This window comes from Microcaecilia unicolor, chromosome 12 (assembly GCF_901765095.1).
Source record: "Microcaecilia unicolor chromosome 12, aMicUni1.1, whole genome shotgun sequence".
Taxonomy (NCBI): Eukaryota; Metazoa; Chordata; class Amphibia; order Gymnophiona; family Siphonopidae; genus Microcaecilia; species Microcaecilia unicolor.
Window position 1 is genome coordinate 65,689,753 of NC_044042.1, and position 15,475 is coordinate 65,705,227.

The following is a 15,475-nucleotide window of genomic DNA, read 5'->3' on the forward strand; positions in this document are numbered from 1 at the left end:
CAGCAGAGTGGCATCATTCCTTTCTGGCAGATGCCTTTTCACTATCAGATGAAAGTTAAACTGCTGAGACAGGTTTTTAACCAACTATGCTACAGACAGAAAATTACCTGCGGCACAGCCACTTTTTTTTTTTTTTAAAGGCAATGGGGAAGGGGTGCCAGGGGGACAACCTCAGCTGACACGAGCCTCAGGACCTGTGCCAACCAGAAATCACCAGCCCACAGGCAAAGATGCCTAGGAAAGGGGCTAAAAAGCCCTGACTCCACCAAAGTGGCCTGTAGGCCAACCCCAGGAGATACTGACCCCTACAACTCAACACCCTGAACACCAGCAGTGGCTTGGGTCTATGGGGAGTCAGGCCACAACAAAAAGCAGCTGCATCAGTCCAACCCACACCATCTGCTGGAAGGTAGAGAAATACTGGCCATCTCCTGACTGCACCTGATGTTATACTGGTGATGTCACTGGGAACTGTCTTTACCTCCATCTGCTTATCAGGGGATATAACCCAATGGTATAGACTAGTCTAGCTGGATAAGGAAAAGCATTTTAGAATGTGGATATTAACACTGCCCTTCAGGTAGTAACAATTCAGTAAGCAGATGTGTGCTTACCTCTCACTTAGGCGAGACATTTAAAGGCTCAGGTAGTCCCTTTAGGGCCCAGTTGTTGCTTACATGAATTTAACATTAAAAAAAAAAAAAAAAAAACCTGGGAAATAACGTTTCAGTAATACAGCTGCACAAAAACGTAAAGCAGAACATATGGAAAACAAAAGCAGCTTTTATTTTTTGGAAGATAAAGAAAAAAGTTAGTACCAGATTTGTTAAGTTGGACTCTTGCCAGCCAACGGTTCAGAACTTGCAGTGAATGAAGTGGTACATGGAATAGTATTGAAGAGCCAATGAGTTTTGAAAAATAAAAATAAAAAAGCTGCAAGTAGATGCTGAGGTCTGCAAAAGTGCTCCTTGAAACATGGTAACACTCAGTTGATACAGTAAGACATTCAATTTGATCAAGTTATAACATACAGTACAGCACTTAAGTTAAAGACTAAATTGATTTAGCTATAACAGTCTTCCAATGCATGTTTATAGACTACCCTCAAATCTGTAACTCATTTTAACCCCTACCACTATGGCAGTGAACTAGCACCCCTTTACCATGGCACAATTAACCATGGCATCTGGAAAGTGTCAAGTCCAAGAGGAAAACTGCTGCCTCTGAGCAGAATAAGTACACTGGAACTAGTAGGAAAAATGCTCCAGGAAAAATTATTTCTATCAGTGGCACAGAAACAGGACAAGGCAGCAAGCTTCACATTTTCCACTGCAGAATAGAAGAAAATGTAAAACCAGGACTGTTTCCACAACAAGCTCCATGTATGTTAATGTCCTGATACCTACAGATATACTATACAGCCTAGGCTCAGGACAAAATTGGGAAATATTAAGGAATGATTAGATACTGGCCCCCATTCCCCTCCCCAAATATCAAGAATGGCTTTCAGGACCTTCATCCCACCCCCACCCTACAAAGTGGTCAAGTGCCATCAAACTGAGGATGACGCCTGGCGACTATAGACGCCACAACATAACCATGACAAAAAAAAAAAAAAAAGCTAAGAATAAGACTATGGATACCTTATTAGAAAATGGTGTGGCTACAAAGCCAGAACTCTAGCACAAGCCAAATGCCCCTGTAAATGTTTGGGCAGCTGTGGCACGTGAGAGCAAAACAGCAGCAGGAAGCGAGGTTGTAGGAGCAGCTTAACAGTTCACCATGGAATTTAAAATAGCCTCACCCCCCCCCCCCCCCCAACACAGCTGGTAGTAAGATTTAATAGTAAACAAAAGGACTAAGTTACATGTGCAGCCAAGAAGGCACACAAGAATCAGAGGTACAAATATGAAGTGCTGGGGAATGGCTGACATTTTATTACTTTAACTGCAGTGGAAAAATAAAACCTTTTACAAGTGCCAGTACATGGAAGTTCAAGTTGACTAATTTTTAGTGCAGTATATAGCTTCCCACCCTCACCTTAATTTAACCAAATAAAAAGCACAGAAGGCCAATATAGTTTCCAAATGGTATTTTATCTAATTGTTGTTTGAACATTTACTCTCTCCTCTTATCGCAATCTGAAATCTTACCTGAAGTTTTTTTTAAACTCTTTGGCACAGTTTTGTGGGTGCAAGGGCTGCTACAGGTGACCTCAGGAGATTTACTTGCCAATTCCAGCCATGTCTTTTCACGTTTGAAACTCTGCATTTGACACTTTTGTAAGCTCAGAATTCCCTCTAAAGCAAGATGTTCTTTCACATCATTCACAGTTGACCAATATATTAAAAGGAAGAAAGATGCTGTGTACCAACATCTTGCAAAGCATTACCGACAGTAGCTCTGACCATCTGTCAGCATTTCCCTTTAAATTAAAACCCAATACTGCTTTCCATCTTTAGTGCTGCAGCAGGAGCCCAAATTTGTTGGTTTATGAAATGCAACCGCTAACTTTTTTTCTCTTAGGAAATGCTGAAGTTGAGAATGCGGACACCGCCTCATTCACTCACACACTCGATCAGCCCCTCCTCTTAAACCCACCAAAATCCTCCCCTTCTCCTCACTCAGCACCAGCAGGTGTAGAGGGAAGGTGGTGGGACAGGCACAGGCTCCATCTTCCCTCCAGCAGCTAAGGCCAGACAAAAACAAACAGCACCACAGTCACCAGTTATGAGTTCTCAATGCCCACCAGAAAACAAGTTTTCTCCACCATCAGTTGAGCATTTGTCTCTTAAGCCAGCCGGAGATCATGGGTCTTCTAAGTAGTTCAGCGCTCCGCCCCATCAGTGTCGCTGTGGCTACAACAGGATTTTCAGTGTGGTGCGTTTCTATCCTCACTCACTCACCCTCTCACTCCCAAACACTCAGCATCCGTGCACACTCCTCACTTCCGGGTTTTTCAAAAGACTGGAGATTTCCAATGGGGCCTCAGGCATCATCCCAATAAGATCTGTAAAATGAGAAAAAAATTTTCAGTAGCCATTCAACCATCTCTTTCTCTCCCCTCCCCCACTGACACTAGAGAATGACACGGGGACAGGGACCCGCAGTAACCACAGGGACGAGGACAACCTTTGTCCCTATGTCATTTTCTACTTTTAAGCCTGTTAATGAACTGGACTGTTATTTACATTTGAGTGATGCAGACAATAATTTGATATTTTGGAAAAACAAGCAAACATGCTGGCCACAACTAGCAAAATTTGAATGGGGGATGCTGTACATCCTGCTACCAGCACATCTTCTATTGAAGGAAAAATTGTGGAAGACAGGAGAGCTAGACTGTCCTTCATAGGGCGTATTTCTCCCCTCTAGGGTGGATTAGGCTTCCTTGGGGTAGTAGAAATCAGCTATTGCTGGGGTTGGGGAAGGGTAGAAGATGGTGGTGAGAAGGTTTATTATAGCTGCTCACTATTATTGTTTTCTATTTGTAATTTAAACACAATAGTTGCACAGCAAATTGTTCCTTTTATATTTTAATAAAGCAATTTAAATATAAAATCATAATTGTTCGAGGCTTCTGCAGATGAGGACAGAGTCCAAGGGGGATGGGACGGGGACAAACTTTGTCCCCATGTCATTCTCTAGCTGACACTTCTAGTAGCCCCTCCAGAGTTAACATCCATTTATTAGCAACTTCCCTTCCTCTGTTGGTAACTTTAGCAGCAAAATACTATGCCCCAACATGAGAAAATAGATGGCCATGTCCACCTCCCCTCCAGCATTTACCAAGCCTGATTCTTCAGTTTCCTCAGCTCTTTAGTTGCCCAAGTGGCAAGGGTTTTGGTTTTGTTCGTCTTTGACCTTCTGCCTTCAGTTAGTAGCTCATAGATCATGGGTCTGGCTTCTACCAATTTCAGCACATCCTTCCCAAAGGCTGTACACAAATCCCTGCACAGAAGAGCAAGCTGTGAGTCATGGCTCCTGCCCTTCACTCATTTCCTGCTACGTTAATTGAATATATAACATTTACTTAAGCAATTTTCTTGGTAAGACACCATGCAAACACGAATGCAATACAGATCAAGACAATGCAGCAAAGGAACATCAAAAAGATTTTAGGGGGCTAGTGTCCCCCAAGAACATGACATTAGTACAAGCCAAACATGTATTTTTGCAACCACATCCAAAGCAGTTTATCTGGGGCGACAGAGGGTTAAGTGACTTTACCCAGAGTCACAAGGAGCTGCAGCTGGAATCAATCCCAGTTCCCCAGGACCAAAGTCCTTTTTAAAGCCCCCCCCCCCCCCAAACTCAAATCTAAATCAGCAAAATCACCGCAGCTTGTTTTCTAAAATGCTGCCAGTCTGCCAGTGATGTACATGAAAAGGTTAAGTCTTCATTTAAAGCCCCCCCCCAACTCAAATCAAATCAAAATCAGCAAAATCACCGAACCATGTTTTCTTATTGCTGCCAGTCTGTACATAAAAAGGTTAAGCCTTAGGAAGACAAAATGTTAAACGTATGAAGGATACCCATGTGTCTTACGAGTTTAAGAGAAAACTTCTACCCATGGTGTCATACGCTAATGCAACTGTCCCATATCCTCAGAAAGGTAAAATTATGTATCATACCTGATAATTTTCTTTCCATTAATCATACCGTGTTTCCCCGAAAATAAGACAATGTCTTATATTAATTTTTGCCCCCCAAAATGCGCTAGGTCTTATTTTCAGGGGCTGTCTTATTTTTCGAGGAAACATCAAGGTTGCATCGGGGTTGGCCCGCCCGCCCTCCGTCGCTCCCGGAACTAACCTTAAACGCCTCCTTTCACCTTCGCAGCAAGCAGCAGCAGGGCAGACCACTCCTTCCTTCTGTGTCTCGCCCTCGCCTGACGTAACGTCCGCGAGGGCGGGGCACGGAAGAAAGGAGAGGTCTGCCCTGCTGCTGCTTGCTGCGAAGGTGAAAGGAGGCATTTAAGGTTAGTTCCGGGAGTGATGGAGGGTGGGTGGAGGGGGGGGGGGGGGGGGCGGCCTTGTCCGGCTCTCAGCGGCCCTGCTTTCAAACAAAATTTTGCTAGGTCTTACTTTCAGGGGAGGCCTTATATCTACCAATTCAGGGAAACCTCTACTAGGTCTTATTTTCTGGGGATGTCTTACTTTCGGGGAAACAGGGTAGCTGATCAATCCATAGACTGGTGGGTTGTGTCCATCTACCAGCAGGTGGAGATAGAGAGCAATCCTTTTGCCTCCCTATATGTGGTCATGTGCTGCCGGAAACTCCTCAGTATGTCGATATCAAAGCTCCATCCGCAGGACTCAGCACTTAGAGAATTACACCCACAAAGGGACACTCTGCCCAGCTCACCACCGCCGAAACGGGGGAGGGGAATTAACCCAGCTCATCCCCACACAAGTGGGGGAGGGGAATCCGTCCAGCTCATTCCCGCGGAGCGGGGGAGGGACACCACACCCACCGATGCGGGGGGATCTGGCTTATCCTGCAACCGCGGGAGAAGCTGACTGACCCTAACACCGCCGAAGCGGGAGGGGTACAAAGCTGCCCTACAGCCGCACGAAGCGGGAGGGAACGCCGGCAGAATTTAGGTCTCAATCCAGCCCCGTAAAACGGAGGGGAGAGGAATGCAGCAGCTCACTGTAACACAAAATCGTCTCAACTCCTGAAGAATCCAATTGAAAAAACTTGAACACGAAGTCCTCCTGAACAGGAACTGAAGACTAAACATGAACCTGAAATGCAACCAGAATATAAACAGTACAGATATCTGGGAGGGGCTATGGATTGATCAGCTATGATTAATGGAAAGAAAATTATCAGGTATGATACATAATTTTACCTTCCATATCATCATGCTGATCAATCCATAGACTGGTGGGGATGTACCGAAGCAGTACTCACCCAGGGCGGGACATAGAAATCCCTGACCGCAACACTGAAGCTCCAAACCGGGCCTCCGCCCGAGCAGCCACAGTCAAGCGGTAATGCCTGGAGAAGGTATGAGCCGATGCCCAAGTTGCTGCCTTGCAAATCTCTTCCAAGGAGACGGACCCGGCCTCTGCCATCGAGGCCGCCTGCGCTCTAGTGGAGTGAGCCTTCAGCTGGATAGGCGGCATCTTCCCCGCGGCCACATAAGCCGCTGCAATGGTTTCCTTGACCCATCGTGTCACTGTAGGCTTGGCAGCCTGCAGACCCTTACGAGGACCTGCAAAGAGCACGAACAGATGATCCGACTTCCGGAAATCATTGGTCACTTCCAAGTATCTGATGATGACTCGTCTCACATCTAGATATTTGAGAGCAGAGTACTCCTCTGGGTAGTCCTCCCTACAAAAGGAGGGTAGGCAGAGCTGCTGATTCACATGGAAGCGAGAAACAATCTTGGGCAGGAAGGAAGGCACCGTGCAAATAGACACTCCTGCCTCAGTGAATTGCAGGAAGGGTTCCCGACATGATAGCGCCTGGAGCTCGGAAACTCGTCTGGCTGAAGTGATAGCCACCAAAAAGACTGCTTTCAATGTCAGGTCTTTCAGAGATGCCCTCGACAAGGGTTCAAAAGGCGGCTTCTGCAAGGCTCTTAGCACCAAATTGAGATTCCACGCAGGCACCACTGAGCGCAGAGGAGGGCGTAGGTGATTAACTCCCTTGAGAAAGCGCACCACATCCGGCTGCGAGGCCAGGGAAGCACCCTTCAGGCGACCCCTGAAGCAAGCCAGAGCCGCTACCTGGACTTTAAGGGAACTGAGCGACAGGCCTTTCTCCAGACCTTCTTGCAGGAACGCCAGCACTGAAGAAATTGGAGCAGTGAAGGGAGAAAGTGAGCCTGCCTCACACCACGATGCAAAGGTACGCCAAACCCTGGCGTAAGCAGTAGAAGTAGAGCGCTTCCTCGCTCTCAGCATAGTGGCGATGTGTCGGCCACTGATGCAACAGTGTCGGCCACTGTTGGAGAAGAGCATCTACTCCCAGAGATCGAGGGTCCCGTCCTCTGCTGAAAAAGCGCGGCACTTGGCAATTGGCCGATGACGCCATCAGATCTAGGCTCGGCTGGCCCCAGCGCTTCGTGATGTCCAAGAACGCCTGAGCCGATAGCTGCCACTCTCCGGGATCCAAGATATGGCGACTGAGAAAGTCCGCCTTGACATTCATGACTCCAGCAATGTGGGCCGCCGACAGCTGTTCCAGGTTTGCTTCCGCCCACTGGCATAGATTCATGGCCTCCTTGGCTAGAGGGGCGCTCTTGGTACCTCCCTGGCGATTGACATAGGCCACAGCCATGGCACTGTCCGACAGGACCCATACTGGCTTCAATGCCAGTACCGGGAGAAACTCCAAAAGCGCCAACCGAATGGCTCTGAGTTCCAGGAGGTTGATAGACCACTTTGCCTCTGCAGGAGACCAGAGCCCCTGCGCTGTCCTTCCCAAGCAGTGGGCTCCCCAGCCCGTCAAAGGGCGTCCGTCGTGACGACAACCCACTCCGGGGTCAAAAGAGGCATCCCTTCAGACAACTTGTCTGTCCTCAGCCACCAGCTCAGCGCCTTGCGCACCGCTGGGTCCAAGGGAAGGCGCACAGCGTAATCCTCAGACACTGGAGTCCAGCGCTGCAGCAGAGAGAGTTGTAGTGGTCTCATATGAGCCCTGGCCCAGGGCACTACTTCCATCGTGGCCGTCATAGAGCCCAACAGCTGCACATAGTCCCAAGCTCGAAGAGGAGAGGCTACTAGGAACTGGTCCATCTGAGCCTGAAGCTTGACAATCCGATTGTCCGGCAGGAACACTCTGCCCACTTGGGTGTCGAAATGAACTCCCAGATATTCCAGGGACTGAGTCGGGCGCAGCTGGCTTTTCTCCCAGTTGATGATCCACCCCAGGGAGCTCAAAAGAGCAATCACCCGGTCAACAGCTCTGCCGCACTCTGCATAAGAGGGGGCTCGGATCAACCAGTCTTCCAGATAAGGATGGACTTGTACTCCTTCCTTTCGTAGGAAGGCCGCGATGACCACCATTACTTTGGAGAAGGTCCGCGGAGCAGTAGCCAACCCAAACGGGAGGGCTCTGAACTGGAAGTGTCGGCCCAGGACTGCAAAACGCAGAAAGCGTTGATGAGGAGGCCAGGTGGGAATATGCAAGTAAGCTTCCTTGATGTCCAAGGATGCCAGGAACTCCCCTGCCTTCACTGCCGCTATAACAGAGCGGAGTCTCCATTCGGAAGTGCCGAACTTTCAAGGCCCGATTGACCCCTTTGAGGTAGAGGATAGGCCGTACAGAACCTCCTTTCTTTGGTACCACAAAGTAAATGGAGTAACGTCCCTTGCCAAGCTGATCTTCTGGAACCGGAACAACCGCACCCAGGCGGATCAGATTGTCCAAAGTCTGCTGCACTGCCACAGCTTTGACCAGAGACTTGCAGGGAGAGTGCACAAATCAGTCTCTTAAGGGTCGACAGAACTCTAGCTTGTAGCCGTCTCTGATGACTTCCAGCACCCAAGCGTCTGAAGTTACCCTGGTCCACTCGCCCAGAAACGAGGACAGGCGTCCTCCAATCTGCACTGGGCCATGGACCAGGGCCCCGTCATTGGGTACGAGACCCTGGGGGAGGACCGGAGGACGCACCTCCGGGACAGCGGTCTCTGCGAAAGGAATGCTGCTTGGGGGGAGAAGTTCCTCTTGAAGGAAGAGAGGGCAGAGGGGCCCGACTTGCCCGGGCGATACCGACGGGCTTCCTGAAACCGTCCTTTGGAGGAACCGGGGCAAGCACCACTGGCCCGAGCCCTAACCTCTGGTAACCTCTTGCCCTTAGACGTGCCGAGATCGGTCACAATCTTGTCCAGCTCGACCCCAAAGAGCAGCTTGCCTTTAAAAGGCAACTTAGCCAGGCGAGACTTAGAGGCGTGGTCAGCAGACCAATGCTTCAGCCAAAGCCAACGCGGTGCAGAGACTGTCTGAGCCATACCTTTAGCCGAGGCTCTCAAGACATCATACAGCAAGTCTGCCAAATAAGCCAAGCCCCGATTCCAGGGCCGGCCAATCAGCCCTCAAGAAAGGATCCGAGGGGGAAGCCCGCTGCACAATAGTCAGGCACGCCCTGGCCACATAGGAGCCGCAAACTGAGGCCTGCAAACTTAAAGCAGCCGCCTCGAAGGACGACCTTAAGGCCTCCTCCAATCTTCTGTCTTGGGTGTCCTTTAGGGCCGTGCCACCTTCCACCGGCAACGCCATTTTCTTAGTCACTGCAGTGATTAAAGAATCCACGGTAGGCCAAAGAAAGGCCTCCCGTTCACCTTCAGGCAGAGGATAGAGGCGGGACATAGCCCTAGCCACTTTGAGGCTCGCTTCTGGGACATCCCATTGAGCCAAAATCAAGGTGCGCATGGCCTCATGCACGTGGAAGGTTCTAGGCGGGCGCTTCGTCCCCAGCATAATGGCGGAGCCAACAGAGGCTGAGAGAGAGACGTCCTCCGGAGAGGAAATCTTCAAAATGCTCATGGCCTGCACTAACAGGTTGGGCAAATCCTCTGAGCTAAAGATCCGCGCTGCAGAGGGGTCATCCGCTCCATCTGAGCCCACGCTGCAGAGGGGTCATCTGCTCCATCTGAGCGGGAATCAGTCTCCTCCAAGGAATCCCCAAAGGACCGTTGGGAGAACTCAGATACGCTGCCCTCATCTACATCAGAGGAGACAAGAGTCCTCTAGGGCCTGGAAATCCACCCGAGGGCGTTTGCTTCCGGAGGCCTCAACCCCTTTATCGGACAAGGGAGCAGGGGCAGCGTTTTGCATAAGGAAAGCCTGATGCAGCAGCAAAATGAACTCAGGGGAGAAGCCCCCCAGACTGTGCACTTCTGCAGCCTGGGCCACGGCCCAAGACGCACCCTCAACCGGCGCTCGCGAGAGTGGGGGAGAAACATGCTGTGCATCCAAAATGGCGTCTGGCGCTAAACTCCGAGAAGGAGCCGCGCGGGAAGAACGGCGCTTAACTTTGGCCGCTTTTTTGCCGTCGCCCGAATCAAGGGCGACCATAGCATTAACGTCTCCCACCTCGAGGGCGGCCCAAGAATAAGCCGTCCAAGCAGAGTGGCCGTCCAAAATGGGGGTGGGGGGGGGGGGAGGGGGCCAACAGCGGGGGATGGGCGTTTATGGCGGGAAAAACCGCCGCACTGGAGGAAGAACCGGGACACTGACCGGTCTCCCAACTGACGCCCAAAAAAGGCGATTCAGGTTTTGAAACCCCCGCATCCCTGCTAGATGCGCACACGCGGTCCGGGGAGCGATTCTTTGTGCCCTCGCCCTCCGACGCCATAGGCCACGTGGAGACCGATCGGGGAACCCCCTGCCCGCTACAAAAGGTAAAAATTACCTGCTTCTCGCTCCGAGCTGTAACGAACTGGTGTCCCAGTGAGCAGCTGCAATAAACGCTGATATAAACGTTGAAATAAACGCCCTTAAAGGACGTCCACATTTTTTTTTTTTTAAACGGAGCCAGCGGGAGGGGGGAGAAAAGGAGGGACCTGGCACCACCAGGTTTGCACTTGCTCAAGAAGAGCCCTCAACCCCAGGTACTCAACAAAACCTAAAAATTAGGCTTGGAGACCTAGCCAGAGCTGCTGCTGTGTGTGACCACCACCTGCTGAGACAGAGAACATACTGAGGAGTTTCCGGCAGCACATGACCACATATAGGGAGGCAAAAGGATTGCTCTCTATCTCCACCTGCTGGTAGATGGACACAACCCACCAGTCTATGGATTGATCAGCATGATGATATGGAAGCATTGTTTGTGTTTAAAAGAACCATGTGCCTCCCAGGCCTTTCAAGCAAGCAGCTGATGAACCTGATTTCTCAACTTCCGATAAGATGGTTCAACAACTGTCCATGATTATAAAATATATTTGTGGGCCAGCAGACAATTTATGAGTAAAAATGGTCTCATCAGCTCGTAACCTTGGGGTCATCTTCGACTCCTCCCTCTCCTTCTCTGCACGTATTCAGCAGACTGCTAAAACCTGTCGTTTTTTTCTATATCACCACCAAAATTCACCCTTTCCTTTCTGAGCACACTACCAGAACCCTCATCCACACTTATCACCTCTCGCTTAGACTACTGCAACTTGCTTCTCACAGGTCTCCCACTTAGCCATTGCTCTCCTCTTCAATCTGTTCAAAATTCTGCTGTACGACTAATATTCCGCCAGTGTCGTTATGTTCATATTAGCCCTCTTCTCAAGTCACTTCACTGGCTTCCTATCCGTTTCCACATACAGTTCAAACATAAGTGCATTCACTCTGCTGCTTCTCAGTACCTCTCCACTCATCTCTCCCTACATTCCTCCCCGGGAACTCCGTTCACTGGGTAACTCTCTCTTATCTGCACCCTTCTCCTCCACCGCTAACTCCAGACTCCGTTCCTTTTATCTTGCTGCACCATATGCCTGGAATAGACTTCCTGAGCCGGTACGTCAAGCTCCATCTCTGGCCGTCTTCAAATCTAAGCTAAAAGCCCACATTTTTGATGCTGCTTTTAACTCCTAACCCTTATTCACTTGTTCAGAACCCTTATTTCATCATCCTCACTTTAATATTCCCTTATCTCTTGTTTGTCCTAATTAGATTGTAAGCTCTGTCGAGCAGGGACTGTCTCTTCATGTTCAGGTGTACAGCATTGCGTACGTCTAGTAGCACTATAGAAATGAGTAGTAGTAATGAGCAGTACTATTGCGCCTCTGTAGGTGCCTGGCTTATACAGAAGATTAACCAGGGAAAACAGCAGGTTTGGGGTTTTTTTTTTTTACCTATCAAACCAGAAACATTGCACAATGGTTGTCCAAAATTGCTTAATTTTTGGGCAGGCCCCCAAAACATGAAAATGCCAAAATTGAACACTGCACAAGGGGGACTGTGTATAACAGGACCTGTACAATTGTACCTGGGTGAAATAAGCTCTGTACAAAGTACAAAAACAACAATCTCAAAGCTACATTCAAAATAAACCCAGGAATTCCTTTTATGTTGGCCTGGATCTCCCAGTGTGCCAAATCTTGATGTACAGCTCTCTCCCATTTATACCTAATTTCACTTAAATCTTTAACTCCATCCAATTTAACAAGTGCTTTATGAATACCAGAGATTGAGACCTCTCCCTCCACTATATCATGGAAGGAAAAGAAGAAGAAAAAAAAAAAGCATGTAATTTCTCACCAAGATGGAGGTTTTGAAGTCTCCAATCTAAGGAGTGTATACAATGTTTCAATTGGCAGTATGCAAATCTATTCCCCCAATACTCTCCCCCACATGTAGCTGAAGGGTGTCCAGCTGACGAATGGAATTCTCTCCTACAATGACATATTCCAGTAAAGTAGCCCCTGCTTTTCCCAAGTGTACTGTCTACACCTGGTGTAAACTCCACATTCCCTCTAATAGGGAGTAATTCTGTAGTTGAGGGAGAGCCTACCAGTTGGGGAATTAAGTATATCCATGCCTCCCCTAAAGTCTAGTTTTATATTTTAGTTTGTAAACCACAGAGATCACTTGTGACATGGCAGTACTGTTTAATACAAACTTACTATAATCACAAAGTGATGAGCCTAGTACCCACAAAAAGTACTACTTACCCTATCAGTCCAGCACCACAGGCTACCACCCCATCAGTGTGATCTTCATCTCCAGCAATATGATCAATGAAAGACAAAATAAATTCTACTCTGGGCTGCACTAACATAACATCAGCTGTAAAGGAAGAACAAATGTCAAAATTTGCATGCATTCATCACCTAGGGACAGTCCACCCAAAGCTAGAGATTTTCTGCAGTTCCAAATGATTTCCCTGTACTGTCAAATACTCACGATTCACATTTTCCTGGTCACCCTTCAAGCCCTGAATGATGCCGGTGTATGCTTCTAGGCAGCCCTCCCTCAACTCATTCAGGTAATCCACCATGTCATAGTCTGTCTGGAAGGGAGACAACAGCAGAGCCCAAGTCACAGCTCACATATGAAGACAAATCTGGCATGAAAGCCATGGGGCCCAGTACTGAGATTTAGATGACTGTACCTTATCCACCTGGGCTTGGGATGCTTGCTGCAGCGTATTCAACACCACTTCTAAATACTTCTTGAACTCCCCTCCAATAGCCAGAGCAATATCACCAAACACAGAGAGTATCTGAGGTTTCACAGAGCGATGAACATTTTCATTCTGTAAAACAAACCCAGAAAGATGCCATCCATAGTCAAGTGCTTTGAGCTGACAGAAAGGAAGCACAAGTTAAAAAGCTGCACTTACCCCAAGATTCTCCAGAAGCTGTTGCATCACCTCATCACAGAAAGGTAAGATATTGGACTGCAAGGCTCTGCACAGGTCTCCCACCAAACCCACTGCAGCCAGACACACCTACAGCAGATAAGCACCAGATACAACTGAAATTCCACAAGCTCAGCAACGATCCACACTTACACCAACCCAGTATTACTTTGTGCTGCTTCCCCCCCCCCCTACTTCATGTGACCCAGAACCGTGTCACTCAATAGTAACAGGATGAGTCTCTCCAAAAGAGAACTACTAAAATGGTCAGTGGTCAAAGGGTAAGGGAACAGACAAAAATCTAAATACATATACTTAAGACAGGAAAAGGAGATTGATAGGGACATTTAAATGTCTTTGTGGTATAAGTTCACAGGAGAAGGCCTCTCAACTGAAAAGAAGATCTAGTACAATAGAGGAACGATTCAGGAATAATCTAAGAAAATGTCTGCATGGAACAGATGATGGATGCACTGCTTCTACTTGTTCTCATAGCTCTACTAGACATATGCAGTGGTGTACACGTGTAAGGGACGGATCATGTTCGACAAATAGGACAAAGATGAAATTAGGTCTTACCTGCTAATTCTTTCCTTTAGTCCCTCTAGGCCAGTTCAGATCAAAGGCAACCCTACTAGTAGATGGAGACTGAAGTATGACTAGTTATCTTCAGTATCCTGTGCAGTCCCCCACCCCCAACACCAAAAAAAAAAAAAAAAAATCAGTATTTCGAAAACCAAGATAGAACAAAACTAAATCCCTCAGAATATCTGGAAAGAAGAAAACTTTGTGAAATTGTATACTGACCAAGGATAAAGTGTGCCACATATTCTTCTGAGAAAAATGAACATCAGAACTATATACAACTGCACCTTCTGCTTTCAGTCCAATGGTGGCTGTCAGACAGCCCATATGCACTGCGACCTGACCACCTCCACCAGCTCCATGCTTACACCGCACCATGAACCTGCTGCTGAATACTCTCAGCCCCCGCCGCCAGCAAATCACCTTGGCTGAAAGCATCCAAGCCAGTGCAGAGATCAAATCATGGGTAAGTTGAGCAAATATACTTACCTGTAGCAGAAGTTCTCAGAGAAAGCAGGCATATATTCTCACATGTGGGTGACATCCATGGAGCCTGGTGCAGACACTGCTATAGTGCATGGTCACAAAAGGTTTGAGGCAGTGCCCCACCACACATGCACAGGTGCCTTCCCGTCCAACTCAAGCACAGGACCAGCAGTATAATAAGAAAGCTGACAACTACAAGGGGAGCCATGAGGGATGTGAGAAAATATGTCTGCTGTCCTCAGAACACCTGCTATAGATAAGTATCTTTGCTTTCTCCAAGGACACGCAGCCACTCAGAAATGGGACTCAGCTGCCAGGCTCACAGTGTTAAATAATGAACTATAATGAACTTCTGTGAAGCAAAGAGGTCTATCGCTGGGGCACCTCACTGCTGAAAGATTTGATGAGCCACAGACATGCTGAGGAACCACTCGTGAGGCTAAAGGAATCTTTTGTCAACAAGTGGATTTGCTGTAGCGAGCTAAGTAAATGGCCCTTATAGAAATGTTTTGAGAAGTTGCCCGTCCATAACTAGATTGCTTATTGACAGAGGAGATAAGAACCTGTTCCCCCTTGTTTGATAAGATAATACATCGCAACCTCTGTGCAAAGAACTATGATTGAGGAGGCAGTCCTGGAAAGTTTTGAGGGCATTCCAGACTGCTCGTAATTCCAGATCTTTATGATGCCATTTCTCCCATGGGGACCAAGAACACTGTATGAAGGCCATCGAGATGAGCACCCCAACCTACCATGGAGGCATCTGTGGCGAGAAATTTGTGAAGTGGAGGGGGCTGAGACAGGAGTCCCAAGTGAGATTCTGTGAAACCACCCACCAATGTAGAGTAGCGCAGTTGCAGAGTAACCCAACTACAGGCTGAGAGCAGCCCCGTGGCTTAAAGACAACTGAGGAGAGAATCCACCGAGGTAATTTGGAAGTGAAGCCAAGCCAATGGTGTAACATGGTGCACACACACGCACAATCTGCACCAAATTGTGAAAATACTTACCTTTAGCAGGTATTCTCCAAGGACAGCAGGCTTCATATTCTCACCAATGGGTGACGCTGAAACATCACCCGGTCCAGCTTGT

At 48.2% G+C, this 15,475-nt stretch overlaps 1 protein-coding gene across 2 annotated transcripts in view; it reads right to left on the minus strand.

Annotated features, from left to right (window-relative positions):
- Window positions 1-763: 763 nt before the first annotated feature.
- The window catches only part of KPNB1 (karyopherin subunit beta 1), a 122,929-nt gene continuing 108,217 nt past the window's right edge, over window positions 764-15,475 (minus strand). For both annotated transcript variants that reach the window (XM_030220636.1, XM_030220635.1), the window contains 6 exons: window positions 13,295-13,402; window positions 13,064-13,207; window positions 12,856-12,961; window positions 12,624-12,738; window positions 3,790-3,951; window positions 764-3,010 (listed from right to left, as the gene is read on the minus strand). In XM_030220636.1, the coding sequence (XP_030076496.1) occupies window position 3,010; window positions 3,790-3,951; window positions 12,624-12,738; window positions 12,856-12,961; window positions 13,064-13,207; window positions 13,295-13,402 (636 nt within the window). In that variant the 3' untranslated portion in view covers window positions 764-3,009. The remainder of the gene's footprint in view (window positions 3,011-3,789; window positions 3,952-12,623; window positions 12,739-12,855; window positions 12,962-13,063; window positions 13,208-13,294; window positions 13,403-15,475) is intronic.